The 27,721-nt window shown below is 44.7% G+C and overlaps 1 protein-coding gene across 1 annotated transcript; it reads left to right on the top strand.

Annotated features, from left to right (window-relative positions):
- Positions 1–356: 356 nt before the first annotated feature.
- LOC121545838 (moesin-like) lies at positions 357–27,562 on the top strand. The gene is made up of 14 exons (XM_041856700.2): positions 357–427; positions 6,149–6,232; positions 6,409–6,504; positions 8,323–8,445; positions 12,871–13,022; positions 13,352–13,435; positions 15,095–15,241; positions 20,949–21,045; positions 21,247–21,410; positions 21,660–21,790; positions 21,924–22,147; positions 22,314–22,406; positions 22,622–22,771; positions 26,946–27,562. The coding sequence occupies exons 1-14, from the start codon at positions 419–421 to the stop codon at positions 27,108–27,110; spliced, it is 1,719 nt and encodes a 572-aa protein (XP_041712634.1). The 5' UTR covers positions 357–418; the 3' UTR covers positions 27,111–27,562.
- Positions 27,563–27,721: the final 159 nt, after the last annotated feature.

Raw genomic sequence — 27,721 nt, 5'->3', positions numbered from 1 at the left:
AAAAATTAACATAGAACCAGGAATGAATGCCTTGAGTGTTGGGTTTAGTAAGCCCTTTGTCCTTGGCTAGTGGCAGTGTGGTCTAGGGTTAAGGCTAGGTCTACAGTATATTATCAACATTGCCTTATCATATATGAAATTATCGTATTCTAAAGGTGGATGTAAGTTCAGTGTCTTGTGCACCATTTTGCGGTGGGCCTGAGAGGGTCAAGTGTTAGTACACTGCCTTAATCCACCTTGAGTTAGATTCCTGGGCTGCCATTGGATTAGTCCTGAGAACACAACAATGGCTAGTTTTAATTCACCATAATCCCAGTGAATATTGAAAGCACTTTCATATGACTCTGTGGAGAGGAGGCTAATGCCGAAAGAAGGACCTCTCAGGAACATAATAATATAGGAGATAAAAGATCTACAAATGTCTTCTGTGAGTATTCAGTTATTCTCTTTATCATATAACATCTGGATTGACGTTAAAATGTGGCTGTCTGTGTAAGATTAGTGTGAGATTGTGTACATTTAGCGTTTGACAGTAAGACAAGACCAACTTTTTCCTATAGTAATGTCTCTGTTTCTCTGTGAGACAAATTAATAAAAATATTTCCTGTATATAGTATACTTACCTACTTACTTTATTGTGTATTTCATATTTCCTATTCTTAATTCTAGTGTTTTTTTTCTTCCAGTAATACATTGTTATTGATTATTGCATTGTTGGGTTTTGAGTTTGCAAGAAAGGCATTTCACTGTACTTGTGCATGTGACATTAAAACTTAACTTGAAAAGTTGATTCTAGGACAGAATCTGATCTGGACACAGTTCTGCTTTAGTTTCTTGGCTGTTTTTGTAGTTTGGTGGATTGATTTGTGATTTTCAGCCATTTTAAAGGTTTACCATGTAACTACCCTGAGTTATTCTGTGTTTGTTAAAAGTGAAGTGTTTGTTTGTTAACCACTCAAATGGTTTTTAAGAGTTTGAGCTTCAACACAACAGTACATTGTTCTGTGTGATACTTGTAGTACAGTGATTTCACTCAACTTAGAAACTCAATATTTTATATCTTATCACTTTTGAGTAATTGTTACGCACTCCTCTCGGAAGAGGGAACGCAACACCCTGCTACAACTCAACTCTCCGTGGTGTGAAAGAGGTATGGGACTGTAGGTGTGAGTAAGGATGACAAAAGGCAGAGAATACCGTTAACAGGGAATTTATTCCTTCGCACGGTAAGTTTGGGGAAAAGGGAATGGACGGAACCAAAGCAAAGAAAGTAAATATCAAAGCCCCCTCTCCTACCTTACCTGCCTACCCACTACTTACTTAATAGCACCACCTGGTGCACTAACCAAAATACAGGGGATGGTCCGCCCAGGTCTTTCCTAGTGTGCATAGACCAGGGGTGTCAAACGTCCGGCCCGCGGGCCGGATCAGGCCCGCAAACGGGTTTAATCCGGCCTGCGAGATGATTTTGTAAAATATAAAAATGCGCTGCAATTTTTCAATAAAATAAACTGCTGTTCCAATTGCGTCCACTGGATGGCGCAATAGCAATTGTGTTAAGCAAGCAAACTGTTTATACCGGGGCAGAGCAAGTAGGTCAAGTCTGTGTTTACTCACAGCCGAGACATCAGTGACGCTGCAGTGAAAGCTAGCTACCTCATTGCTAATGAAATCGCAGTGGCTTCAAAACCATTTAGTGAGGGTAAATTTGTAAAAACATGCATGATGAAGGCAGCTGAGATTGTGTGCCCTGAAAAGTGTCAGGCTTTTGTAAATATCAGCCTGACAAGAAACACAGTTGCAGACAGGATTTCCGATCTTTCAGTGGATTTGGACAGCCAGTTGAAGCAAAAAGTAAAGTCATTTATTGTGTTTTCGGTTGCAATTGATGAAAGCACGGACATTACAGATGTTGCACAACTGGCCATTTTCATCCGCGGAGTTGATGACACATTGACCGTCACCGAGGAGTTCGTGGAGTTGGTGCCGATGACAGATACAACGACAGCAGCTGATATTTTTACCGCACTCGTCGGCGCGCTGGACAGGGTCGGAGTGGACTGGTCCCGCGCTGTCAGCCTGGCTACAGATGGTGCGCCCTCAATGATCGGGAAAAAAGCAGGCGTTGTGACAAAGTTCAGAGAGAAAGTGCAATCTGCAAATGGAGGACGTGATTTTTTGACTTTTCACTGTATTTTGCACCAGGAGGCTTTGTGTTGCAAGTCATTAAAGATGGATAACGTCATGAAGGTGGTCATCCAAACTGTTAATTTCATCCGATCCAGAAGCCTGAATCACCGTCAGTTTGACAGCCTTCTCAGAGAGAAAGACCACATCTATGGCCTGCCATACCACACTGAGGTAAGATGGTTAAGCCGAGGTGCTGAGGCGTTTCTTTGATTTACGAGAAGAAATTGAACAGTGTTAGAATTCCATTCCGCAGAATGGATGCAGGACCTTCCATTTATGGTGGATGTTACAGAGCACCTGAATAACTTGAACAAACAGCTGCAAGGGCGCAACAAAGTTGTCACGCAGTATTATGACAGCATACGTTCTTTCAAGTTGAAGCTGTCATTGTGGGAGACGCAACTTGCCGGTGGTGATGCAGCTCACTTCCCCTGTCTGAAAAATGTGTGCGCGACCCAACATGTGGCAGACATGAAGCGGTTCAAAGATAAAATAACGGGACTGTTACGGGAGTTTGAGCAACGCTTTCAGATTTTTGGTGAACTGGAGAAAGACTTCAACGTTTTTTGCTCACCATTCACCGTGAATCCCTCTGATCTGCCCGTCAGCATCCAACTTGAAATAATAGACTTGCAGTGTGACTTGGATTTGAAGGGCAAATTTGCCGCAGCTGGCTTGGACACATTTAATCAGAATCTCTTGCCAGGTTACCCCAACTTGACAGCCCTCGCTGCAAAACTGTTGTGCATGTTTGGAACCACATATCTTTGTGAGCAAGTTTTCTCTGTAATGAGCATAAATAAAACAAAGCTGCGCTCAAGGCTCACGCACAAGCACTTGAATCACATCCTGAAGTTGGCTGCCACTCAGGATGTGACGCCTGATATTGATGCGCTGGTGAAAGCTAAAAGATGCCAGGTATCAGGAGTCAAATAAACAATGCAACCCCACTTAAAGTGCTACATGAGACACCCTGATATAGTTCTGTGATCTGTGATATACTTCTGTGAATCACTGAGGCATTGTGTGTTTGTGTGTTCTTTGTCCTCAGAACTTTCAAATAACTTGAGGTGTTTTATGATTAATAGTGATGTTGTGCTTTTGGACACACTGTCCTCAGGCTCCAGCTTTATGTTTGTATGTTTTTATGTTGATGTGCTATTGTTTTTAATTGATTTTATTTTATTTGTATATTTAACCTATTCTTGACTCTGTGGTTCTTGCACTTGTTTGGGGAACAGGATTTCATTCTTTTTATCTACATTTCTGCCTGAGAAATGACCCCCTGATATAGTTCTGTGATCTGTGAAACAGTTCTGTTAATCACTGAGGCATTGTGTGTTTGTGTTCTTTTTCTTTAGAATTTTCAAATAAACTTGACGTGTTTTATGATTAATAGTGATGTTGTGCTTGTACTATTTTGGACACACTGTCCTCAGGCTCCAGCTTTATGTTGTATGTTGATCGTATTAAAACCAAGAAAACAATCTGAAGTTGTTGTTTTTAAGTTATATATACCATGATTTTTCCGGTCCGGCCCACTTGGGAATAGATTTTCCTCCATGTGGCCCCTGAGCTAAAATGAGTTTGACACCCCTGGCATAGACAGTTAACTTCTACGGGTAATGTATGCCCACGGGCCTCTTGCCTAAGCACTCCCTAGGTGCCTTCCCCTTCCCCCCCTGGGAACAAATGAAACAGAATAACACAAAGTGGTTCACAACAAAACCTGAGAAAAAAAACTAACTCAGGACATTAAAGAAACTCTCTAAGCAACAAACTAACACAAAACATTTCAATCAGCTCTCACAGCAACAACTACACAGTACATACCAAATGTCTTAGCAACAACCAACATGCTATAACTCTCAGCCATTAGCCCTCTCTCTCATCTCTGGTTCCCCCCCCTTCTGAGCAACAGAACTGGGGCTTATATAGCTTCAGAAGGAGTTGGTAATTGGAGACAGCTGCGTCCTGACGAGGGCGCGGGGTCAGCTCTCCAATCATCAATGTTCATTGACCAATCAGCTGCTTGTTGGGGAATTTCAGGAACCCATTTCCTGAAATACATACATGAAAATACACAACCCACAACACAGAAACTGGGGAACGTAACAGTAATTTAAACATTGTACTTGTAGAAACGTTCATATTTTTTGTGGTTGAAGTATTCTGTCCAGAAGGGGCCGATGTGATCAACATTAAACATATGAGAATTTACCTAAATATGGGCCTCCCTAGTTGGCCGGCTCTGATCTCTGCTGTTTCATAACTTTATCCACAAAATTGTTTACATTCCTGTTGGTGAGCATTTCTCCTTTGGCAAGATAATCCATCCACTTGACAGGTGTGGCATATCATAACGCTGATTAAACAGCATGATCATTACACAGGTGCACCTTGTGTTGGGGACAATAAAAGGCTACTCTAAAATATGTAGTTTTTGTCACACAACACAATGCCACAGATGTCTCAAGTTTTGAGGGAGCGTGCAATTTGTATGCTGACTGCAGGAATGTCCACCAGAGCTGTTGCCAGAGAATGTTATGTTAATTTCTCTACCATAAAGTCATTTTAGAGAATTTGGCAGTACATCCAACCGGCTCACAACCGCAGACCACATGTATGGCGTCGTGTGGGCGAGCGGTTTGCTGATGTCAACGTTGTGAACAGAGTGCCTCATGGTGGAGGTGAGGTTATGGTATGGGCAAGCATAAGCTACGGACAACAAACACAATTGCATTTTATCGATGGCAATTTGAATGCACAAAAATACCGTGACGAGATCTTAAGGCCCATTGTGAGGCCCATTCTTTCTTAAAGGTATCTGTGACTAACAGGCCCTTATGGTAGAGTGACCAGACGGAAGCCACTCCTCAGTAAAACGCACATGACAGCCCGCTTGGAGTTTGCCAAAAGTCACCTAAAGGACTCAGACCATGAGAAACAAAATTCTCTGGTCTGATGAAACCAAGATTGAACTCTTTAGCCCTTAGCCTACGGTGAAGCATGGTGGTGGCAGCATCATGCTGTGGGGATGTTTTTCAGCGGCAGGGACTGGGAGACTAGTCAGGAATCAAGGGAAAGACTAACGGAGCAAAGTACAGAGAGATCCTTGATGAAAACCTGCTCCAGAGCACTGAGGACCTCAGACTGGGGTGAAGGTTCACCTTCCAACAGGACAACGACCCTAAGTACACAGCTGAGACAACGCAGAAGTGGCTTCGGGACAAGTCTCTGAATGTCCTTGAGTGGCCCAGCCAGAGCCCGGACTTGAACCCGATCGAACATCTCTGCAGAGACCTGAAAATAGCTGTGCAGCGATGCTCCCCATCCAACCTGACAGAGCTTGAGAGGATCTGCAGAGAAGAATGGGAGAAACTCCCCAAATACAGGTGTGCCAAGCTTGTAGCGTCATACCCAAGAAGACTCGAGGCTGTAATCGCAGCCAAAGGTGCTTCAACAAAGTACTGAGTAAAGGGTCTGAATACTAATGTAAATGTAATATTTCATTGGTTTCCTTTAAATATATTTGCAAACATTTCTAAAAACCTGTTTTTGCTTTGTCATTATGGGTTATTGTGTGTAGATTTATGAGAAAAATAAATAATTTAATCAATTTTAGAATAAGGCTGTAATGTATCAAAATGTGGAAAAAGTCAAGGGGTCTGAATACTTTTCGAATGCACTGTATATATCTGTATTCCCAGTCATGTGAAATCCATAGATTAGGGCCTAATTAATTCATTTCAATTGACTGATTTCCTCATATGAACTGAAATTGTTGCAAGTTGCGTTTCTATTTTTGTTCAGTATATATTCCATGCCTATCCCCTACTGTAAACCATATTACCTATTATACTAACCATTACTCTATCTATGAGTTTTAATAGGCTATTAAGTTCTCTCTCCTCCCATTCATACTCCAGTTTGTGTCACTGTGAATGCCCTCTGGTAGATCAATGTTCGCGTCACCACCATGGACGCTGAGCTGGAGTTCGCCATCCTGCCCAGCACCACTGGCAAACAACTCTTCGACCAGGTACATGGACAGAAAGACGAACAGACAGACTGGCGGACAGGTGGACGGACAGACAGACAGACAGAAAAACGAACAGACAGACGGACAGGCGGATGGACGGACGGACAGACAGACAAATATCTGTTTCCTGGACTATGGACAATAAAGGAATCTTATTCTTCTTCATTGTTGTATAGATAGTGAAGACCATTGGGCTGAGAGAGACCTGGTTCTTTGGCCTACAGTACCTGGACAGCAAAGGCTTCTCTACCTGGCTCAGACTCAACAAGAGGGTGAGTACATCCTCAGACAGTAACAACATACAGTGGGGAAAAAAAGTATTTAGTCAGCCACCAATTGTGCAAGTTCTCCCACTTAAAAAGATGAGAGAGGCCTGTAATTTTCATCATAGGTACACGTCAACTATGACAGTCAAAATGAGATTTTTTTCTCTCCAGAAAATCACATTGTAGGATTTTTAATGAATTTATTTGCAAATTATGGTGGAAAATAAGTATTTGGTCAATAACAAAAGTTTCTCAATACTTTGTTATATACCCTTTGTTGGCAATGACACAGGTCAAATGTTTTCTGTAAGTCTTCATAAGGTTTTCACACACTGTTGCTGGTATTTTGGCCCATTCCTCCATGCAGATCTCCTCTAGAGCAGTGATGTTTTGGGGCTGTCGCTGGGCAACACGGACTTTCAACTCCCTCCAAAGATTTTCTATGGGGTTGAGATCTGGAGACTGGCTAGACCACTCCAGGACCTTGAAATGCTTCTTACGAAGCCACTCCTTCGTTGCCCGGGAGGGGTGTTTGGGATCATTGTCATGCTGAAAGACCCAGCCACGTTTCATCTTCAATGCCCTTGCTGATGGAAGGAGGTTTTCACTCAAAATCTCACGATAAATGGCCCCATTCATTCTTTCCTTTACACGGATCAGTCGTCCTGGTCCCTTTGCAGAAAAACAGCCCCAAAGCATGATGTTTCCACCCCCATGCTTCACAGTAGGTATGGTGTTCTTTGGATGCAACTCAGCATTCTTTGTCCTCCAAACACGACGAGTTGAGTTTTTACCAAAAAGTTCTATTTTGGTTTCATCTGACCATATGACATTCTCCCAATCCTCTTCTGGATCATCCAAATGCACTCTAGCAAACTTCAGACGGGCCTGGACATGTACTGGCTTAAGCAGGGGGACACGTCTGGCACTGCAGGATTTAAGTCCCTGGCGGCGTAGTGTGTTACTGATGGTAGGCTTTGTTACTTTGGTCCCAGCTCTGCAGGTCATTCACTAGGTCCCCCCGTGTGGTTCTGGGATTTTTGCTCACCGTTCTTGTGATCATTTTGACCCCACGGGGTGAGATCTTGCTATAGCCCCAGATCGAGGGAGATTATCAGTGGTCTTGTATGTCTTCCATTTCCTAATAATTGCTCCCACAGTTGATTTCTTCAAACCAAGCTGCTTACCTATTGCAGATTCAGTCTTCCCAGCCTGGTGCAGGTCTACAATTTTGTTTCTGGTGTCCTTTGACAGCTCTTTGGTCTTGGCCATAGTGGAGTTTGGAGTGTGACTGTTTGAGGTTGTGGACAGGTGTCTTTTATACTGATAACAAGTTCAAACAGGTGCCAGTAATACAGGTAACGAGTGGAGGACAGAGGAGCCCCTTAAAGAAGAAGTTACAGGTCTGTGAGAGCCAGAAATCTTGCTTGTTTGTAGGTGACCAAATACTTATTTTCCACCATAATTTGCAAATAAATTCAGAAAAATCCTACAATGTGAGTTTCTGGAGAAAAAAAATCTCAATTTGTCTGTCATAGTTGACGTGTAGGATTATTTTAAGTGGGAGAACTTGCACAATTGGTGGCTGACTAAATACTTTTTTCCCCCACTGTACATGACTGCCTCTTCCGCTGCCCTGTGCTCCTTCTCCAGACGCTTTGCCTCCTCCTGAGCAAACGTCCTTTCCAGCTCCAGGGCCCTGCGAGTCTGCTCCTCCAGCTCTACACACACACACGCATGCACGCACGCATACACGCACACACACACGCTCATTCATTCACTTATTAACTCACTCATGTTGTTGCATTGCTGTAATGTTCCCAGGTGACAGCTCAGGATGTACACAGGGAGAACCCTCTGTTGATAAAGTTCAGGGCCAAGTTCTACCCCGAAGACGTAGCTGAGGAACTGATCCAAGAGGCCACGCAACGACTTTTCTTCCTGCAGGTCTCACACACACACACACACACACACACACACACACACACACACACACACACACACACACACACACACAGACACACACACAGACACACACACATGAGCTGGCCAGACACACACACATACGCACACACGCACACACAAATACATCAAATCAAAGTTTATTTGTCATGTTCACAGGATACAACAGGTGTAAACAGTACAGAGAAATGTTTACTTACAAGCTCTTCCTCAACAATGCAATGTTCAATATCAAAGGTAAAGAACTATAAAATCCAGAATAGGATCTTATAAAGAGCACTGAGTCAATACTAGGTCAGACCAATAGATCAATAGATACAGGCTTGCAAAAGTATTCATCCCCCTTGGCATTTTTCCTATTTTGTTGCATTACAACCTGTAATTTAAATTGATTTTTATTTGGATTTCATGTAATGGAGATACACAAAATAGTCCAAATTGGTGAAGTGAAATGAAAAAAAATACTTGTTTCAAAGAATTCAAAAAAATAAATAACGGAAAAGTGGTGCGTGCATATGTATTCACCCCATTTGCTATGAAGCCCCTAAATAAGATCTGGTGCAACCAATTACCTTCAGAAGTCACATAATTAGATTCCACCTGTGTGCAATCTAAGTGTCACATGATCTGTCACATGATCTCAGTATATATACACCTGTTCTGAAAGGCCCCAGAGTCTGCAACACCACTAAGCAAGGGGCACCACCAAGCAAGCGGCACCATGAAGACCAAGGACCTCTCCAAACAGGTCAGGGACAAAGTTGTGGAGAAGTACACATCAGGGTTGGGTTATAAAAAAATATCAGAAACTTTGAACATCCCACGGAGCACCATTAAATCCATTATTAAAAAATGGAAAGAATATGGCACCACAACAAACCTGCCAAGAGCGGGCCGCCCACCAAAACTCACGGACCAGGCAAGGAGGGCATTAATCAGAGAGGCAACAAAGAGACCAAAGATAACCCTGAAGGAGCTGCAAAGCTCCACAGCGGAGATTGGAGTATCTGTCCATAGGACCACTTTAAGCAGTACACTCCACAGAGCTGGGCTTTATGGAAAAGTGGCCAGAAAAAAGCCATTGCTTTAAGAAAAAAATTTGCAAACATGTTTGGTGTTCGCCAAAAGCCATGTGGGAGACTCCCCAAACATATGGAAGAAGGTACTCTGGTCAGATGAGACTAAAATTTAGCTTTTTGGCCATCAAAGAAAACACTATGTCTGGCGCAAACCCAACACCTCTCATCACCCCGAGAACACCATCCCCACAGTGAAGCATGGTGGTGGCAGCATCATGCTGTGGGGATGTTTTTCATCAGCAGGGACTGGGAAACTGGTCAGAATTGAAGGAATGATGGATGGCGCTAAATACAGGGAAATTCTTGAGGGAAACCTGTTTCAGTCTTCCAGAGATTTGAGACTAGACGAAGGTTCACCTTCCAGCAGGACAATGACCCTAAGCATACTGCTAAAGCAACACTCGAGTGGTTTAAGGGGAGACATTTAAATGTCTTGGAATGGCCTAGTCAAAGCCCAGACCTCAATCCAATTGAGAATCTGTGGTATGACTTAAAGATTGCTGTACACCAGTGGAACCCATCCATCTTGAAGGAGCTGGAGCAGTTTTGCCTTGAAGAATGGGCAAAAATCCCAGTGGCAAGATGTGCCAAGCTTATAGAGACATACCCCAAGAGACGTGCAGCTGTAATTGCTGCAAAAGGTGGCTCTACAAAGTATTGACAACAAAATATATTCCATCTTCAAAGTTGCAGGCATGTTGTGTAAATCAAATGATACAAACCACCCAAATATCAATTTTAATTCCTGGTTGTAAGGCAACAAATTAGGAAAAATACCAAGGGGGGTGAATACTTTCGCAAGCCTCTGTACATACTAGCATAGGGGAGAGTGGGGTGTGTTGAGCCATTTTTTATATTCAGCATCACCAGGTCAAGGGAAATATAGTATTCTTTCTAACAAAGATCTCTACATATATTGCTGAATGTTGTGAGTTTTAGGAACTCAGTCGGGGTCTCAACTTACACAAGGTGCAATTTCAAAATGTGCTTGTTTTTCTCTTGTTATGTTGATCACTGACAGTCACTCAAATAGCCTGTGTCAGCTAAAATGTTTTAGATTGGTAAGTTAGTCTAGCCAGCTATCTAAACTTGTAGTAATCATGGTCGAATTACCGACTGTGGGGCCCACATTAATTTTGTTAATCACTCTCACTCAGATATCATGTTAAAAACTGCAAACATTTCTCTCCACCCTATAGCAAAATGTGAAGAATTGCAGCAAACTTGCTTTAAAACTGCAACATTTTCTCTACGCCCCATGGCAAAATGTGTAGAATTGCAGGAATTTACTCTAAAATGTCACATTTTCTCTCCGCTGTCAAGAGGAGAGAAAACAATGTTTAACTTAGGAAAATTTCGAAAAAACAAAATGTCACTTAGGGCCCTCAAAAGGCTAGGGTCGGCTCTGACTGCATGTGAGGGTACCCATCCCTGCTGTAAATAATCAGAATTAATTTAAACATTACAGTTTTAAAATCATAACTTGTCCAAAAAAAAGTGGTCTCTTGGCACAACTTACCCCGGGTCTTGGGTAACTTGAGCATAGGGACAGGGTAAGTTGAGCCGCATTGGGGTAAGTTGGTGATGGTGTCCTGTGACAGTGGGTGCTGTTAGGTCAAACTTTAATTCATGGAATGGGGGTGTGGTATATTGTATATGTTAAATGTATGCATACATTCAGATATACACTGAGTGTACAACATTAAGGACACTTTCCTAATATTGAGTTGCACCCCCCCTTTTGCCCTCAGAACAGACTAAGTTCGTCAGGGCATGGACTCTACAAGGTGTCGAAAGCGTGGTTTCTTCCTTCACAGACTCCATGAAATATTTCCTAGAAACAAGGGTGGCTCAACATACCCCACTCTCCCCTACACATACATGCATTCGGAAAGTATTCAGATCCCTTGACTTTTTCCACATTTTGTTACATTACAGCCTTATTCTAAAATTGATTAAATAATTTTTTCCCTCATCAATATACACACAATATTCCAAGCTCTGCAAGGATGGATGTGGAGTATCGATGCACATCTATTTTCAGGTCTCTCCAGAGATGTTCGATCGGGTTCAACTCCGGGCTCTGGCTGGGCCACTCAAGGACATTCAGAGACTTGTTCCGAAGCCACTCCTGCATCGATGGAAGGTGAACCTTCGCCCCCAGTCTGAGGTCCTGAGCGCTCTGGAGCAGGTTTTCATCAAGGATCTCTCTGTACTTTGCTCCGTTCATCTTTCCCTCGATCCTGACTAGTCTCGAAGTCCCTGCTGCTGAAAAACATCCCCACAGCATGATGCTGCCACCACCATGCTTCACCGTAGGGATGGTGCCAGGTTTCTTCCAGATGTGACACTTGGCATTCAGGCCAAAGTGTTCAATCTTGGTTTCATCAGACCAGAGAATCTTGTTTCTCAGTGTCTGAGTCCTTTAGGTGCCTTTTGACAAACTCCAAGCGGACTGTCATGTGCCTTTTACTGAGGAGTGGCTTCCGTCTGGCCACTCTACCATAAAGGCCTGATTGGTGGAATGTTGCAGAGATGGTTGTCCTTCTGGAAGGTTCTCCCATCTCCACAGAGGAACTCTGGAGCTCTGCCAGAGTGACCATCAGTTTCTTGGTCACCTCCCTGACCAAGGCCCTTCTCCCCCGATTGCTCAGTTTGTCCGGGAAGCCACCTCTAGGAAGAGTCTTGGTGGTTCCAAACTTCTTCCATTTAAGAATGATGGAGCCCACTGTGTTCTTGGGGACCTTCAATGCTGCAGAAATGTTTTGGTACCCTTCCCCAAATCTGTTCCTGGACACAATTCTGTCTCAGAGCTCTACGGACAATTCCTTCAACCTCATGGCTTGGTTTTTGTTCTGACATGCACTGTCAACTGTGGGACCTTATATAGACAGGTGTGTGCCTTTCCAAATCATGTCCAATCAATTGAATTTACCACAGGTGGACTCCAATGAAGTTGTAGAAACATCTCAAGGATGATAAATGGAAGTAGGATGCACCTGAGCTCAATTTCGAGTCTCACAGCCAAGGGTTTGAATACTTATGTATATAATGTATTTATTTTTATGTTTTTTACATTTGCCCCAAAAAACTGATGAAGAACATTTTTATTGAATCCATTTTAAAATAAGGCTGTAACATAACAAAACGTGGAAAAAGTCAAGGGGTCTGAATACTTTCCGAATGCACTGTATGTGTATAAGGATGTACACAGGTCAGACACACACACACACACATGATCTGGTCAGACACACACACACACACACACACACACACACACACACACACACACACACACACCTCACACTGTTTATATTGTATGTCACTGCAGGTGAAGGAGGGCATCCTGAATGATGATATCTACTGTCCTCCTGAGACAGCTGTGCTGTTGGCTTCCTACTCTGTTCAGACCAAACATGGAGACTACAAGAAGGACTACCACTTCCCTGGTTATCTCAGCAGGGACAAGCTGCTTCCCCAGAGGTGTGTGTTATCTCTCCCCGTCCCCCTTTGTGACAAACCTCAGCCCACGAACAGAAGCTAAATTGGTAAAACAGTCCCCTATTCTAAGTCTCCCTGAATGTTCCTCTGATTGTTGTCTCCCATACTCAGATTAGTGTTGGGGTCAATTCCATTTAATTTAGCAGACATTCTTATCAAGAGAGACAATAGGGTTAAGTGCGTTGCTCAAGGGCACATCGACAGATTTGAACCAGCGACCTTTCGGTTACTGGCCCAACGCTCTTAACCACTAGGCTACCTTCCTCTCTCTACCTCACTAATTGAACCCTTCTCATGTCCTCTACCCCCAGGGTTCTGGAGCAGCACAAACTGAACAAGGAGCAGTGGGAGAATAGGATAAAGGTGTGGCATGAGGAGCACAAGGGAGTGCTGAGGTAAGGCCACATGTCCTCTCTACTCACAGTCCCATCCAAGTTGACACTGGCTTACTTGTATTGCACTGATTGTACACTGAGTGTACAAAACTTTAAGAACACCTTCCTAATATTGAGTTGCACCCCCCTCTTTTGCCCTCAGAACAGCCTCAATTCGTCGGGGCATGGACTCTACAAGGTGTCGAAAACGTTCCACAGGGATGCTGGCCCATGTTCACTCCAATGCTTCCCACAGTTGTGTCAAGTTGGCTGGATGTCCTTTAGGTGATGGACCATTCTTGATACACATGGGAAACTGTTGAGCGTGAAAAACCCAGCAGCTTTGTAGTTATTGACACAAACCGGTGCGCCTGGCACCTACTACCATACCGTGTTCAAAGGCACTTAAATATGTTGTCTTGCCCATTCACACTCTGAATGGCACACATACACAATCAATGTCTCAATTGTCTCAAGGCTTAAAAATCCTTCTTTAACCTGTCTCCTCCCCTTCATCTACACTGATTGAAGTGGATTGTAAAAACCCTAGAGTCGATGTCCGCACCCCCGTGGAACTCAATTAGCATAATAAAAAAATCCCCATGTAAATATGTCAGTTTAAGCTAGAGAGATGTTTTTTTGCATTGGATGTGTCTCAATCCACCGCATTTGCCTATGTCGAACTTCCGCATGTGTTTGTCAGACCATGAGACATCCCAAAAATCTCACAAAGTCGTCTGTAGCATCTGAATGGTTTGGCCTACAAACTATTACAACCCCCTCTATGGAAAGATAAGACTCTCATGAACAAGATGGTGTTCTCCATTTTGCCCTATGACCCCCACAAGCGTCTTGGTACTGGTCTGAAGTCGGAAGCCTATCTTCCAACTTCTGTCGGTAGCATCCGAACAGTTTAGGCTACACCCTAATACCCCTCTGTGGAAAGGTGAGACTCTCACGAACACATATTTGTTGGTTGTTTTGCGCCACGGGCCTCACAAGACTCGTCTGAAGGTCCCCCGGTACCAGTTGAAAAACAGTATATTTGGAGACTGTTTAGTGCCAAAAATAAGGAGTTAAATACATGTAAAAAAAAATACAAAATTAATACAAAACAACAAATGTTTCCTGATCTTTCTTATATCTCTCAGATATAGGACAGACACTTCAGAACAAACTTGCTTTAGATTTTTTGGGGGGGACTATCTGTTGTTCCATGTAGTGAATCTGTTATTCAATGTGTTTGTATGGGCTAATAGCAGTAAGGCCAAATTAAAATTTTCATAAAATAATAAACAAAATTGGGATACATCAAGGGGTCTTATAATTCTAAATAAAATATCTAAATGATCCTTGGTATGACCTTCTTAAAACAATTCCCTCCCCCTGCTTAAACAGGGTTTAGTCTGTAGAGGGTTCAGGTGACATCAATAAGGGATCATAGCTTTCACCTGGATTCACCTGGTCAGTCTATGTCATGGAAAGAGCAGGTGTCCTTAATGTTTTGTCCACTCAGTGTCTGCAGAATGTGCTAAGCATTATGTTAACTGAATACAGAGCATCTTTCTCACTGATCGTCTGTCTGTGTCTGTCTCTGTCCGTGTCTGTCTCTGTGTCTTTGTGTGTGTCTGTATCTGTGTCTGTCTGTCTGTCTCTGTCTCTGTGTCTGTCTGTCCCCAGGGAGGATGCCATGGTGGAGTATCTGAAGATAGCTCAGGATCTAGAGATGTATGGAGTAAACTACTTCAGCATCAAGAACAAGAAAGGTTCAGAGCTGTGGCTGGGGGTAGACGCTCTGGGCCTCAGCATATACCAGAAAACTGACAAGTAGGAACCTTCAACTACACTGAACAAAAATATAATCGTACATTTGGCAGTGCCCCATGGTGGCGGTGGGGTTAAGGTATGGGCAGGCATAAGCTACAGACAATGAACACAATTGCATTTTATCTATGGCAATTTGAATGCACAGAGATACCGTGACGAGAACCGTTCATCCGCTGCCGTCACCTCATGTTTCAGCATGATAATGCACAGCCCCATGTCGCAAGGATCTGTTCACAATTCCTGGAATATGAAAATGTCCCAGTTCTTCCATGGCCTGCACACTCAACAGACATGTCACCCATTGAGCATGTTTGGGATGTTCTGGATCAACGTGTACGACAGCGTGTTCCAGTTCATGCCAATATCCAGCAACTTCGCACAGCCATTGAAGAGGAATGGGACAACATTCCACAAGCCACAATCTATGGATTTCACATGACTGGGGATACAGATATGCATCTGTTGGTCACAGATACCTTTAAAAAAAGGTAGGGGTGTGGATCAGAAAACCAGTCAGTATCTGTTGTGACCACCATTTGCATTTACATTACATTTTACATTTTAGTCATTTAGCAGACGCTCTTATCCAGAGCGACTTACAGGAGCAATTAGGGTTAAGTGCCTTGCTCAAGGGCACATTAACGTCATTTAGCAGACGCTCTTAGCCAGAGCGACTCACAAATTGGTGCGTTCACCCTATAGCCAGTGGGATAACCACTTTACAATTGGGGGGAAGGATTCCTTTATCCTATCCCAGGTATTCCTTAAAGAGGTGGGGTTTCAAATGTCTCCGGAAGGTGGTGAGTGACTCCGCTGTCCTGGCGTCGTGAGGGAGCTTGTTCCACCATTGGGGTGCCAGAGCAGCGAACAGTTTTGACTGGGCTGAGCGGGAACTATGCTTCCGCAGAGGAAGGGAGCCAGCAGGCCAGAGGTGGATGAGCGCAATGCCCTCGTTTGGGTGTAGGGACTGATCAGAGCCTGAAGGTACAGAGGTGCCGTTCCCCTCACTGCTCCATAGGCAAGCACCATGGTCTTGTAGCGGATGCGAGCTTCAACTGGAAGCCAGTGGAGTGTGCGGAGGAGGGGGTGACGTGAGAGAACTTGGGAAGGTTGAACACCAGACGGGCTGCGGCATTCTGGATGAGTTGTAGGGGTTTAATGGCACAGGCAGGGAGGCCAGCCAACAGCGAGTTGCAGTAGTCCAGACGGGAGATGACAAGTGCCTGGATTAGGACCTGTGCCGCTTCCTGTGTAAGGCAGGGTCGTACTCTCCGAATGTTGTAGAGCATGAACCTGCAGGAGCGGGTCACCGCCTTGATGTTGGCGGAGAACGACAGGGTGTTGTCCAGGGTCACGCCTAGGCTCTTCGCACTCTGGGAGGAGGACACAGCGGAGTTGTCAACCGTGATGGCGAGATCATGGAACGGGCAGTCCTTCCCGGGAGGAAGAGCAGCTCCGTCTTGCCAGGGTTCAGCTTGAGGTGGTGATCCGTCATCCATACTGATATGTCTGCCAGACATGCAGAGATGCGATTCGCCACCTGGTTATCAGAAGGGGGAAAGGAGAAGATTAGTTGTGTATCGTCAGCGTAGCAATGATAGGAGAGACCATGTGAGGATATGACAGAGCCAAGTGACTTGGTGTATAGGGAGAAAAGGAGAGGGCCTAGAACTGAGCCTTGGGGGACACCAGTGGTGAGAGCACGTGGTGCGGAGACAGCTTCTCGCCACGCCACTTGGTAGGAGCGACCGGTCAGGTAGGACGCAATCCATGAGTGAGCCGCGCCGGAGATGCCCAGCTCGGAGAGGGTGGAGAGGAGGATCTGATGGTTCACAGTATCAAAGGCAGCAGACAGGTCTAGAAGGACAAGAGCAGAGGAGAGAGAGTTAGCTTTAGCAGTGCGGAGAGTCTCCGTGACACAGAGGAGAGCAGTCTCAGTTGAATGACCAGTCCTGAAACCTGATTGGTTTGGATCAAGAAGGTCATTCTGAGAGAGATAGCAAGAGAGTTGGCTAAAGACGGCACGCTCAATAGTTTTGGAAAGAAAAGAGAGAAGGGATACTGGTCTGTAGTTGTTGACATCAGTGGGGTCGAGTGTTGGTTTTTTGAGAAGGGGAGCAACTCTCGCTCTCTTGAAGACGGAAGGGACATGGCCGGCGGTCAAGGATGAGTTGATCAGCGAGGTGAGGTAGGGGAGAAGGTCACCGGAGATGGTCTGGAGAAGGGAGGAGGGGATGGGGTCAAGCGGGCAGGTTGTTGGGCGGCCTGCAGTCACAAGTCGCAGGATTTTATCTGGAGAGAGAGGGGAGAAAGAAGTCAAAGCATAGGGTAGGGCAGTGTGAGCAGGACCAGCAGTGTCATTAGACTTAACAAACGAGGATCGGATGTCGTCAACCTTCTTTTCAAAGTGGTTGACAAAGTCATCCACAGAGAGAGAGGAGGGGGGGATTCAGGAGGGAGGAAAATGTGGCAAAGAGCTTCCCTAGGGTTAGAGGCAGATGCTTGGAATTTAGAGCGGTAGAAGGTGGCCTTAGCAGCAGAAACAGATGAAGAAAATGTAGAGAGGAGGGAGTGAAAAGATGCCAGGTCGGTAGGGAGTTTAGTTTTCTTCCATTTCCGCTCCGCTGCCCGGAGCTCTGTTCTGTGAGCTCGCAGTGAGTCATCAAGCCACGGAGCTGGAGGGGAGGACCGAGCCGGCCGGGAGGATAGGGGACACAGAGAGTCAAAGGATGCAGAAAGGGAGGAGAGGAGGGTTGAGGAGGCAGAATCAGGAGATTGGAGGAGAAGGATTGAGCAGAGGGAAGAGATGATAGGATGGAAGAGGAGAGAGTAGTGGGAGAGAGAGAGCGAAGGTTGCGGCGGCGCATTACCATCTGTGTAGGGGCAGAGTGAGTAGTGTGGGAGGAGAGCGAGAGAGAAAAGGAAACAAAGTAGTGGTCGGAGACTTGGAGGGAGTTGCAGTGAGATTAGTAGAGGAGCAGCATCTAGTGAAGATGAGGTCAAGCGTATTGCCTGCCTTGTGAGTAGGGGGACGGTGAGAGGGTGAGGTCAAAAGAGGAGAGGAGTGGAAAGAAGGAGGCAGAGAGAAATGAGTCAAACGTGGACATAGGGAGGTTGAAATCCCCCCAAAACTGTGAGGGTGAGCCATCCTCAGGAAAGGAACTTATCAAGGCGTCAAGCTCGTTGATGAACTCTCCAAGGGAACCTGGAGGGCGATAGATGACAAGGATATTAAGCTTAAATGGGCTAGTGACTGTGACAGCATGGAATTCAAATGAGGAGATAGACAGATGGGTTAGGGGAAAAATTGAGAATGTCCACTTGGGAGAGATGAGGATTCCTGTACCACCACCCCTCTGACCAGATGCTCTCGGGGTATGCGAGAACACATGGTCAGACGAGGAGAGAGCAGTAGGAGTAGCCGTGTTTTCAGTGGTGATCCATGTTTCCGTCAGCGCCAGGAAGTCGAGGGACTGGAGGTTGGCATAGGCTGGGATGAAGTCAGCTTTGTTGGCAGCAGAGCGGCAGTTCCAGAGGCTGCCTGCGACCTGGAACTCCAGGTGAGGGGTGCGTGCAGGGACCACCAGGTTAGAGAGGCAGCAGCCGCGCGGTGTGGTGCGTTGTTTGTGTAGCCTGTGCAGAGAGGAGAGAACAGGGATAGGCAGAGGCATAGTTGACAGGCTGTAGCAAATGGCTACAAAAATGCAGAGGAGATCGGAATGAAATGAGCTAAGCATCTGGGAGAGGAGAGAGGGGGCCTCCCTCACCAAAAACTTCTACCTCAGAAACTAAAATTGTTTCACTGAACCACCCGAACAAAAAACTCTCCCAACTTCCACCTTTAGAAATCAGAAATTGTTGTGAACCACAGTTGTTCAATGTTTAAAGGAATAGACTCAACCCACTTTATTCAGCTAGCTAACTATGACACCATAGCTGACTAGCATGCTAGCATCCAATAACACACAGTTTAACACACAGTTAAGCACCAATACTTGGTCACAACAAACCACCAATAGTGTGTTAACTAGCTAACTAGCATGCTAGCATCCAGTAACACACAGTTTAGCACAAACACTTGGTCACAGCAAACCACCAATAGTGTGATAACACACTAAACAGATAATTCGTGTCTGTGTCAAGTTCCTTTCATGACGCAGCAATGATTCAACGTTGGCTAGCTAGGACAAGTATATTGTAATTAGCTACTACCGTACAGTTCGCTGGTCGTGTTGGGTAGCTAGCAATGGCCACTGTGTTGACTTTGTTTGAAGAACGGCTAGCTAGCTAGCTTCGTGCTACACCTGGCACACAATGGCTACTGTGTTGACTCTGACTCTGTTCGAAAAAACGGCTAGTTAGCTCGCTCCGTGCTACAGCCGGGCACGGCGAAGACACTGCCAAGACACAGTAACTACCCACGATACCTAGCTATGACGCCGTAGCTAACTAGCAAGCTAGCATCCATTAACACACAATTTAGCACCAATACTTGGTTACAACAAACTGCCAAGAGTGTGTTAGCACACTAAACAGATAATTCATGTCCGTGTCTAGTTCCTTTTCATAACGCATAACGCAGCAAAAATTAAAGCGTTGGCTAGCAACACATTTAACATTGGAAACAGCTAATCGTTACCAGTAGCTACCCGCTAGCTAGCTAGCCTCGTGCTTCGATACTAACCTACAATTACCTACGGAAACCTACAATAACAACAATACTAACCTATAATAAATACAATACCTAACTACAACTAACTACCAACCTACGATCTAATATATGGTTAAGCTTTACTCAACACCATATGAGAAGCTCTCCACCGTTGCTAATCGTTGCTAATCGTTACCAGTAGCTACCCGCTAGCTAGCTAGCCTCGTGCTTCGATACTAACCTACAATTACCTACGGAAACCTACAATAACAACAATACTAACCTATGATAAATACAATACCTGACTACAACTAACTACCAACCTACGATCTAATACATGGTTAAGCTTTACTCAACACCATATGAGAAGCTCTCCACCGTTGCTAATCGTTGCTAATCGTTACCAGTAGCTACCTGCTAGCTAGCTAGCCTCGTGCTTCGATACTAACCTACAATTACCTACGGAAACCTACAATAACAACAATACTAACCTATAATAAATACAATACCTAACTACAACTAACTACCAACCTACGATCTAATACATGGTTAAGCTTTACTCAACACCAAATGAGAAGCTTACCTCCTGCTTACCTCCAGCTAGAGAGCTAGAGAAAAACACAACCTCTCCCGACCGCTGCTGTGGTAACCATGGTTAACAGAGGAAGAACCAGACAGTCTGATCAACTCTATGCAAAGGAGATGTGTCGCATTGCATGAGGCAAATGGTGGTCACAACAGATACTGACTGGTTTTCTGATCCACACCCCTACCTTTTTTTAAAGGTATCTGTGACCAACAGATGCATATCTGTATCCCCAGTCATGTGAAATCCATAGATGAGTGCCTAATGAATTAATTTCAATTGACTGATTTCCTTATATGAACTGTAACTCAGTAAAATCTCTGAAATTGTTGCGTTTATATTTGTGTTCAGTATAGATCCGAATTCCCCGTAGATTCATCATGACATTAGACTACTTTTGAAGTCTGAAAACATTGGATAAACTTTGATTTTGGAGTGAACTGTTCTACTGTGTTCTATTTCCTGTATAGGATGACCCCTAAGATCGGCTTCCCATGGAGTGAGATCAGAAACATTTCCTTCAACGACAAGAAGTTTGTTATAAAGCCCATAGACAAGAAAGCCCCGGTACCTCACCTCTGTTTCTGCTGTATATTTTGCATTTGTTGGTTATAATTCAAACCTCTGATAGTACCTGTACAAAAAAAAAAGGTCACTTAATTTTTGCAAGAGGCGCTGATAACTACATTTTGTGGTAACTGGGTCTGTTCCAAGATTTTGTGTTCTACGCCTGATAACTACATTTTGTGGTAACTGGGTCTGTTCCAGGATTTTGTGTTCTACGCCCCTCGTCTGCGGATCAACAAGCGTATCCTGGCGCTGTGCATGGGGAACCACGACCTGTACATGAGGAGGAGGAAGCCGGACACCATCGAGGTCCAGCAGATGAAGGCCCAGGCCCGCGAGGAGAAGACTAAGAGACAGATGGAGAAGTGAGGACAGAGACAGGGAGTTAGATGGACGGGTGGAGGGAGAGAGAGAGAGTGATAGAGAGAGAGATGAGAGAGAGATGAGAGAGAGAGAGAGAGAGAGAGAGAGAGAGAGAGAGAGAGAGAGAGAGAGAGAGAGAGAGAGAGAGAGAGAGAGAGAGAGAGAGAGAGAGAGAGAGAGAGAGAGAGAGAGAGAGAGAGAGAGAGAGAGAGATGAGGTTGTTTACTCATCCCTCAAATCCTTCGTTCCAGAGCTCTGCTGGAGAGCGAGAAGAAGAAGAGAGAGAATGCGGAGAAGGAGACAGAGAAGATCGCCAGAGAAACCATGGAGCTGATAGGCAGACTCAAACAGATCGAGGAAGAGACCAAGAAAGCTCAGGAAGGTCAGACTCTTTCTGTCTTCTGACAGTGTGTGTGCATGCTCGTGTGTGTTCATATTATTCTGTGTGTGTGTGTGTGTGCGTGCCTCTGTGTGTGTGTGTGTGTGTGTGTGTGTGTGTGTGTGTGTGTGTGTAGATCTGGAGGAGCAGACTTGCAGGGCCCTGGAGCTGGAGAAGGAGAGGACGTTTGCCCAGGATGAGGCAGAGCGTCTGGAGAAGGAGAGGACGTTTGCCCAGGATGAGGCAGAGCGTCTGGAGAAGGAGAGGACGTTTGCCCAGGATGAGGCAGAGCGTCTGGAGAAGGAGCGCAGGGCAGCGGAAGAGGCCAAGGCAGCCCTCCTACAGCAGTCAGACAGCCAGGTGAAGAACCAAGAGAACCTGGTACACACACACACACACACACACACAGAGAAAGACAGAGAGACAGACAGACAGACAGACACCACACAAAGACGGACACACAGACAGACAGACAGACACACACACATTAGGTGAATCGTGTATTATTCTAAGGTTCTCTTTCCAGGCCACTGAGCTGGCTGAGCTTACCTCTAAGATCTCCCTTCTGGAGGACGAGAAGAAGAAGGAGGAGGACGATACAAAGAGATGGCAGAAAAGGGTGAGAGAGAATTAATGAATGAATGAACGTGTTTGCTAGCGTAACCCTCTATCTAACCACAGTGCTTCAATGTGAGCCAGCATGTGTGATAGCATTATCCTCACTAACCACACTGTGAGCGGTCATGTGTGTGTTTGTCGTCTGGCGGTCATGGTGGAGGTTGATTTGGAGCCAAAGAAGTGCTGAAGACTAAAGTCATCAGTGTCCACATCCAGGACTCTGTGCAGGGGGACAATGACGAGACCGACGAGAGCAGCGCCGAGGCCAGCGCTGAGCTGACATCACCAGGCATGGTCAGAGACCGCAGCGAGGAGGAACGCATGACGGAGGCTCAGAAGAACGAACGGCTACAGAAACACCTCAAGGTCAGAAACACTTAAAGGGGAAGTCTACTTTTTTTCCACCATAAGTCCACTGTTGATACGGTCCAAAAATGTTTTTCATGTCAGGAGTCAAAATGTCAAGATATTGGACTTTCAAGAAGCAAAGTGTCACCGGCCACATCATCATATGATGATGTAAAATGCATCAAAGGTGACAATTTGCTTCCTGAAAGTCCAAAATCTTGAAAACTTGCCTGCTGACATGAGAAACATTTTGGGACCGTATCAACAGTGGACTAATTAAACAAATACCAAAATATAGGTTTTGAGTGCAGTTCCCCTTTAACCCATAACTCATGACCATGACGGAGGCCCAGAAGAACAAACGGCTGAGGAAACACCTCACCACCTCAAGGTCAGACACAGTCAGACCCTAACTTAACCCGTAACCCATTTGTATTTGTATTTATTAAGGATCCCCATTAGTTCCTGCGTAGGCAGCAGCTACTCTTCCTGGGGTTAATTATGCATCCCCATTAGTTCCTGCCAAGGCAGCAGCTACTCTTCCTGGGGTTTATTATGGATCCCCATTAGTTCCTGCCAAGGCAGCAGCTACTCTTCCTGGGGTTTATTATGGATCCCCATTAGTTCCTGCCAAGGCAGCAGCTACTCTTCCTGGGGTCCGGCAACATTAAGGCAGTTATATACAATTTAAAATATTACATAACATTACATTTCATAACACTTTTCACTATTCTACTATCACATATCTACAATACAAAATCCATGTGTACGTGTCTTGTCATGTGTATGTGTGTCTGTCCCTGTGTGTGTGTCTCTTCACAGTCCCCGCTGATCCATAAGGTGTATTTTTATATTTTAAAAGAAATCTGATTCTACTGTTTGCATCAGTTACCTGATGTGGAATATATTTCCATGTGCATTTAAGGGCCAGCCGTGCTGCCCTGTTCTGAGCCAACTGTAATTTTCTGAGGTCCCTCTTTGTGGCACCTGACCACATGACTGAACAGTAGTCCAGGTGCGATAAAACTAGAGCCTGTAGGACTTGCCTTGTTGATAGTGTTGTTAAAAAGGCAGAGCAGTGCTTTATTATGGACTTCTCCCCATCTTAGCTACTGTTGTATCAACATGTTTTGACCATGACAGTTTACAATGAATGGTTACTCAAAGCAGTTTAGTCACCTCAACATGCTCAAATTCCATATTATTTATTACAAGATTTAGTTGAGGTTTAGGGTTTAGTGAATGATTTGTCCCAAATACAATGCTTTTAGTTTTTGAAATATTTAGGACTAACTTATTCCTTGCTACCCATTCTGAAACTAACTGCAGCTCTTTGTTAAGTGTTGCAGTGATTTCACTTGCTGTAGTAGCTAACGTGTATAGTGAAGTCATCCGCATACATAGACACACTGGCTTTACTCAAGGTCAGTGGCATGTCATTAGTAAAGATTGAACAAAGTAAAGGCCTAGACAGCTGCCCTGGGGAATTCCTGATTCTACCTGGATTGTGTTGGAGAGGCTTCCATTCCCTCTGTGTTCTGTTAGACAGGTAACTTTTTAAAATCCAAAATAGAGCAGGGGGTGTAAATCCATAACACCTAAGTTTTTCCATCAGCAGACTATGATCAATAATGTCAAAAGCCGCACTGAAGTCTAACAAAACAGCTCCCACAATATTTGTATTATCAATTTCTCTCAGCCAATCATCAGTAATTTGTGTAAGTGCCGTGCTTGTTGAATGTCCTTCCCTATAAGTGTGCTGAAAGTCTGTTGACAATTTGTTTATAGTAAAATAGCATTGTATCTGGTCAAACACAATCTTTTCCAAAAGTTTACTAAGGGTTGGTAACAGGCTGATTGGTCGGCCATTTGAGCCAGTAAAGGGGGCTTTACTATTCTTGGATCGCATAATTACTTTTGCTTCCCTCCAGGCCTGAGGGCACACACTTTCTAGTAGGCTTAGATAGAAGATATGGCAAATAGGAGTGTCAATATCGTTCCCTATTATCCTCAGTAATTTTCCATCCAAGTTGTCAGACCCTGGTGGCTTGTCATTGTTGGTAGATAACAATAATATTTTCACTTCTTCCACACTCCATGACCTTTAACCCTAACCCATGACCCTAATTCATGACCATGACAGAGGCCCAGAAGAATGAACGGCAGCTATACAAAGGTCAGACCCTACCTTACTTAACATCAAATCAAATTGTATTTGCCACATGGGCCGAATACAACAGGTGTAGACATTACAGTGAAATGCTTACTAACAAGCCCTTAACCAACAATGCAGTTTTTAAGAAAAAATAAAAAATAAATATAAAAAAGTGTTAAGTAAAAAATAGATACAATTTGCAAATAATTAAAGAGCAGCAATAAAATAAGATAACAGTAAGGAGGCTATATACAGGGGGTACCGGTACAGAGTCAATGTGTGGGGGCACCGGTTAGTCAAGGTAATTGAGGTAATATGTACATGTGGGTAGAGTTAAAGTGACTATGCATAAATAATAAACATAGTAGCAACAGCGTAAAAGAGGGGGATGTGGTGGGGTGGGGTGGGGGGGGAAGTGCAAATAGCCATGATTAGCTGTTCAGGAGTCTTATGGCTTGGGGGTAGAAGCTGTTAAGAAACCTTTTGGACCTAGACTTGGCGCTCCGGTATCGCTTGCCGTGCGGTAGCAGAGAGAACAGTCTATGACTAGGGTGGCTGGAGTTTTTGATCATTTTTAGGGCCTTCCTCTGACACCGCCTGGTATAGAGGTCCTGGATGGCAGGAAGCTTGGCCCCAGTGACGTACTGAGCCGTACGCACTACCCTCTGTAGTGCCTTGCGGTCGGAGGTTGAGCAGTTGCCATACCAGGCAGTGAGGCAAACAGTCAGGATGCTCTCGATGGTGCAGCTGTATAACTTTTTGAGGATCTGAGGACCCATGCCAAATATTTTTAGTCTCCTGAGGGGGAATAGGCTTTGTCGTGCCCTCTTCACAACTGTTTTGGTGTGTTTGGACCATGATAGTTTGTTGGTGATGTGGACACCAAGGAACTTGAAGCTCTCAACCTGTTCCACTACAGCCCCGTCGATGAGAATGGGGGCGTGCTCAGTCCTCTTTTTTTTCCTGTAGTCCACAATCAGCTCCTTTGTCTTGATCACATTGAGGGAGAGGTTGTTATCCTGGCACCACACGGCCAGGTCTCTGACCTCCTCCCTATAGGCTGTCTCATCGTTGTTGGTGATCAGGCCTACCACTGTTGTGTTGTAGGCAATATTAATGATGGTGTTGGAGTCGTGCCTGGCCATGCAGTCATGGGTGAACAGGGAGTACAGGAGGGGACTAAGCACGCACCCCTGAGGGGCCCCCGTGTTGAGGATCAGCGTGGCAGATGTGTTGTTACCTACCCTTACCACCTGTGGGCGGCCCCTCAGGAAGTCCAGGATCCAGTTGAAGAGGGAGGTGTTTAGTCCCAGGGTCCTTAGCTTAGTGATGAGCTTTGAGGGCACTATGGTGTTGAACGCTGAGCTGTAGTCAATGAATAGTATTCTCACGTAGGTGTTCCTCTTGTCCAGGTGGCAAAGGGCAGTGTGGAGTGCAATAGAGATTGCATCATCTGTGGATCTGTTGGGGTGGTATGCAAATTGGAGTGGGTCTAGGGTTTCTGGGATAATGGTGTTGATGTGAGCCATGACCAGCCTTTCAAAGCACTTCATGGCTACAGACGTCAGTGCTACGGGTCGGTAGTCATTTAGGCAGGATATCTTAGTGTTCTTGGGCACTGGACTATAGTGGTCTGCTTGAAACATGTTGGTATTACAGGCTCAGTCAGGGACAGGTTGAAAATGTCAGTGAAGACACTTGCCAGTTGGTCAGCGCATGCTCGGAGTACACGTCCTGGTAATCCGTCTGGCCCTGCAGCCTTGTGAATGTTGACCTGCTTAAAAGTATTTCTCACATTGGCTACGGAGAGCGTGATAACCTATGGCCCTAACCTAACTGTAATTATGGCTGGTTGGGCTCAGTCCTGACTAAATGTAAAAATGTCCTCCAGCCCTGAGCTCTGAAATGAGAGATATGGTTCTTAGGCCACATGCGTTACACATGTACTACATATGTACTACACATTAATTCCATGAATAGTACATATGTTGATGCTCTATGAGTTTATTTGTGTCCTTGTTGTCCTTTTGTTCTCAGGCCCTGAGTACTGAGTTGGCCAGCGCTCGAGACGACAGTAAGAATACTCCCAACGACCTGATCCACGCGGAGAACGTGAAGGCCGGCCGGGACAAGTACAGGACCCTCCATCAGATACGACAGGGCAACACCAAGCAACGCATCGACGAGTTTGAGTCCATGTGAGGGATAGAGAATGAGAATGAGAGAGAGAGAGACACACACAGACAGACAGACAGATAGACAGACAGACAGACAGACAGACAGACAGACAGACAGACGTCTGTACTGAATCTGTATTTAAATGGAAGTCATATAGCCAGGTACAGTGTAATTACTAAGTCAACATTGCTTGGTTGACTTTGTAAGCACCCACTGCCTCTCCCCAATAGTGTGTTGTCTCCCGTGACTAAAGAGTTCCATCTTCATGGGATTTGTAGTTCGGTAAAGTAACATTCTGTGGACTACAGACTGTAGGCTACTAGTACGTCAATCAAAGTGAGTGATGATATTATTCATATATCATAATGTATGCTGCTTTTGCTCATGGTTTTTGAAGTCTTGAAATGCATCTATGCAAAATAATCATTAGCTGATATACTATTAAAAAAACATACAGTGGGGAAAAAATTGTGCAAGTTCTCCCACTTAAAAAGATGAGAGAGGCCTGTAATTTTCATCATAGGTACACGTCAACTATGACAGACAAAATGAGGAAAAAAAATCCAGAAACTCACATTGTAGGATTTTTAATTAATTTATTTGAAAATTATGGTGGAAAATAAGTATTTGGTCAA

The sequence above is a fragment of the Coregonus clupeaformis genome, chromosome 35 (genome assembly GCF_020615455.1).
Source record: "Coregonus clupeaformis isolate EN_2021a chromosome 35, ASM2061545v1, whole genome shotgun sequence".
Taxonomy (NCBI): Eukaryota; Metazoa; Chordata; class Actinopteri; order Salmoniformes; family Salmonidae; genus Coregonus; species Coregonus clupeaformis.
This window is presented reverse-complemented; position numbering and strand designations above follow the sequence as displayed.

What these genes read in the sequence shown, in the direction of transcription:
- LOC121545838 (XM_041856700.2), top strand. An exon ending in CCATAGACAAGAAAGCCCCG is followed by an intron (nt 21,046 to 21,246) that starts GTACCTCACCTC and finishes GGTCTGTTCCAG; the next exon opens with GATTTTGTGTTCTACGCCCC. An exon ending in TACAGCAGTCAGACAGCCAG is followed by an intron (nt 22,148 to 22,313) that starts GTGAAGAACCAA and finishes TTCTCTTTCCAG; the next exon opens with GCCACTGAGCTGGCTGAGCT.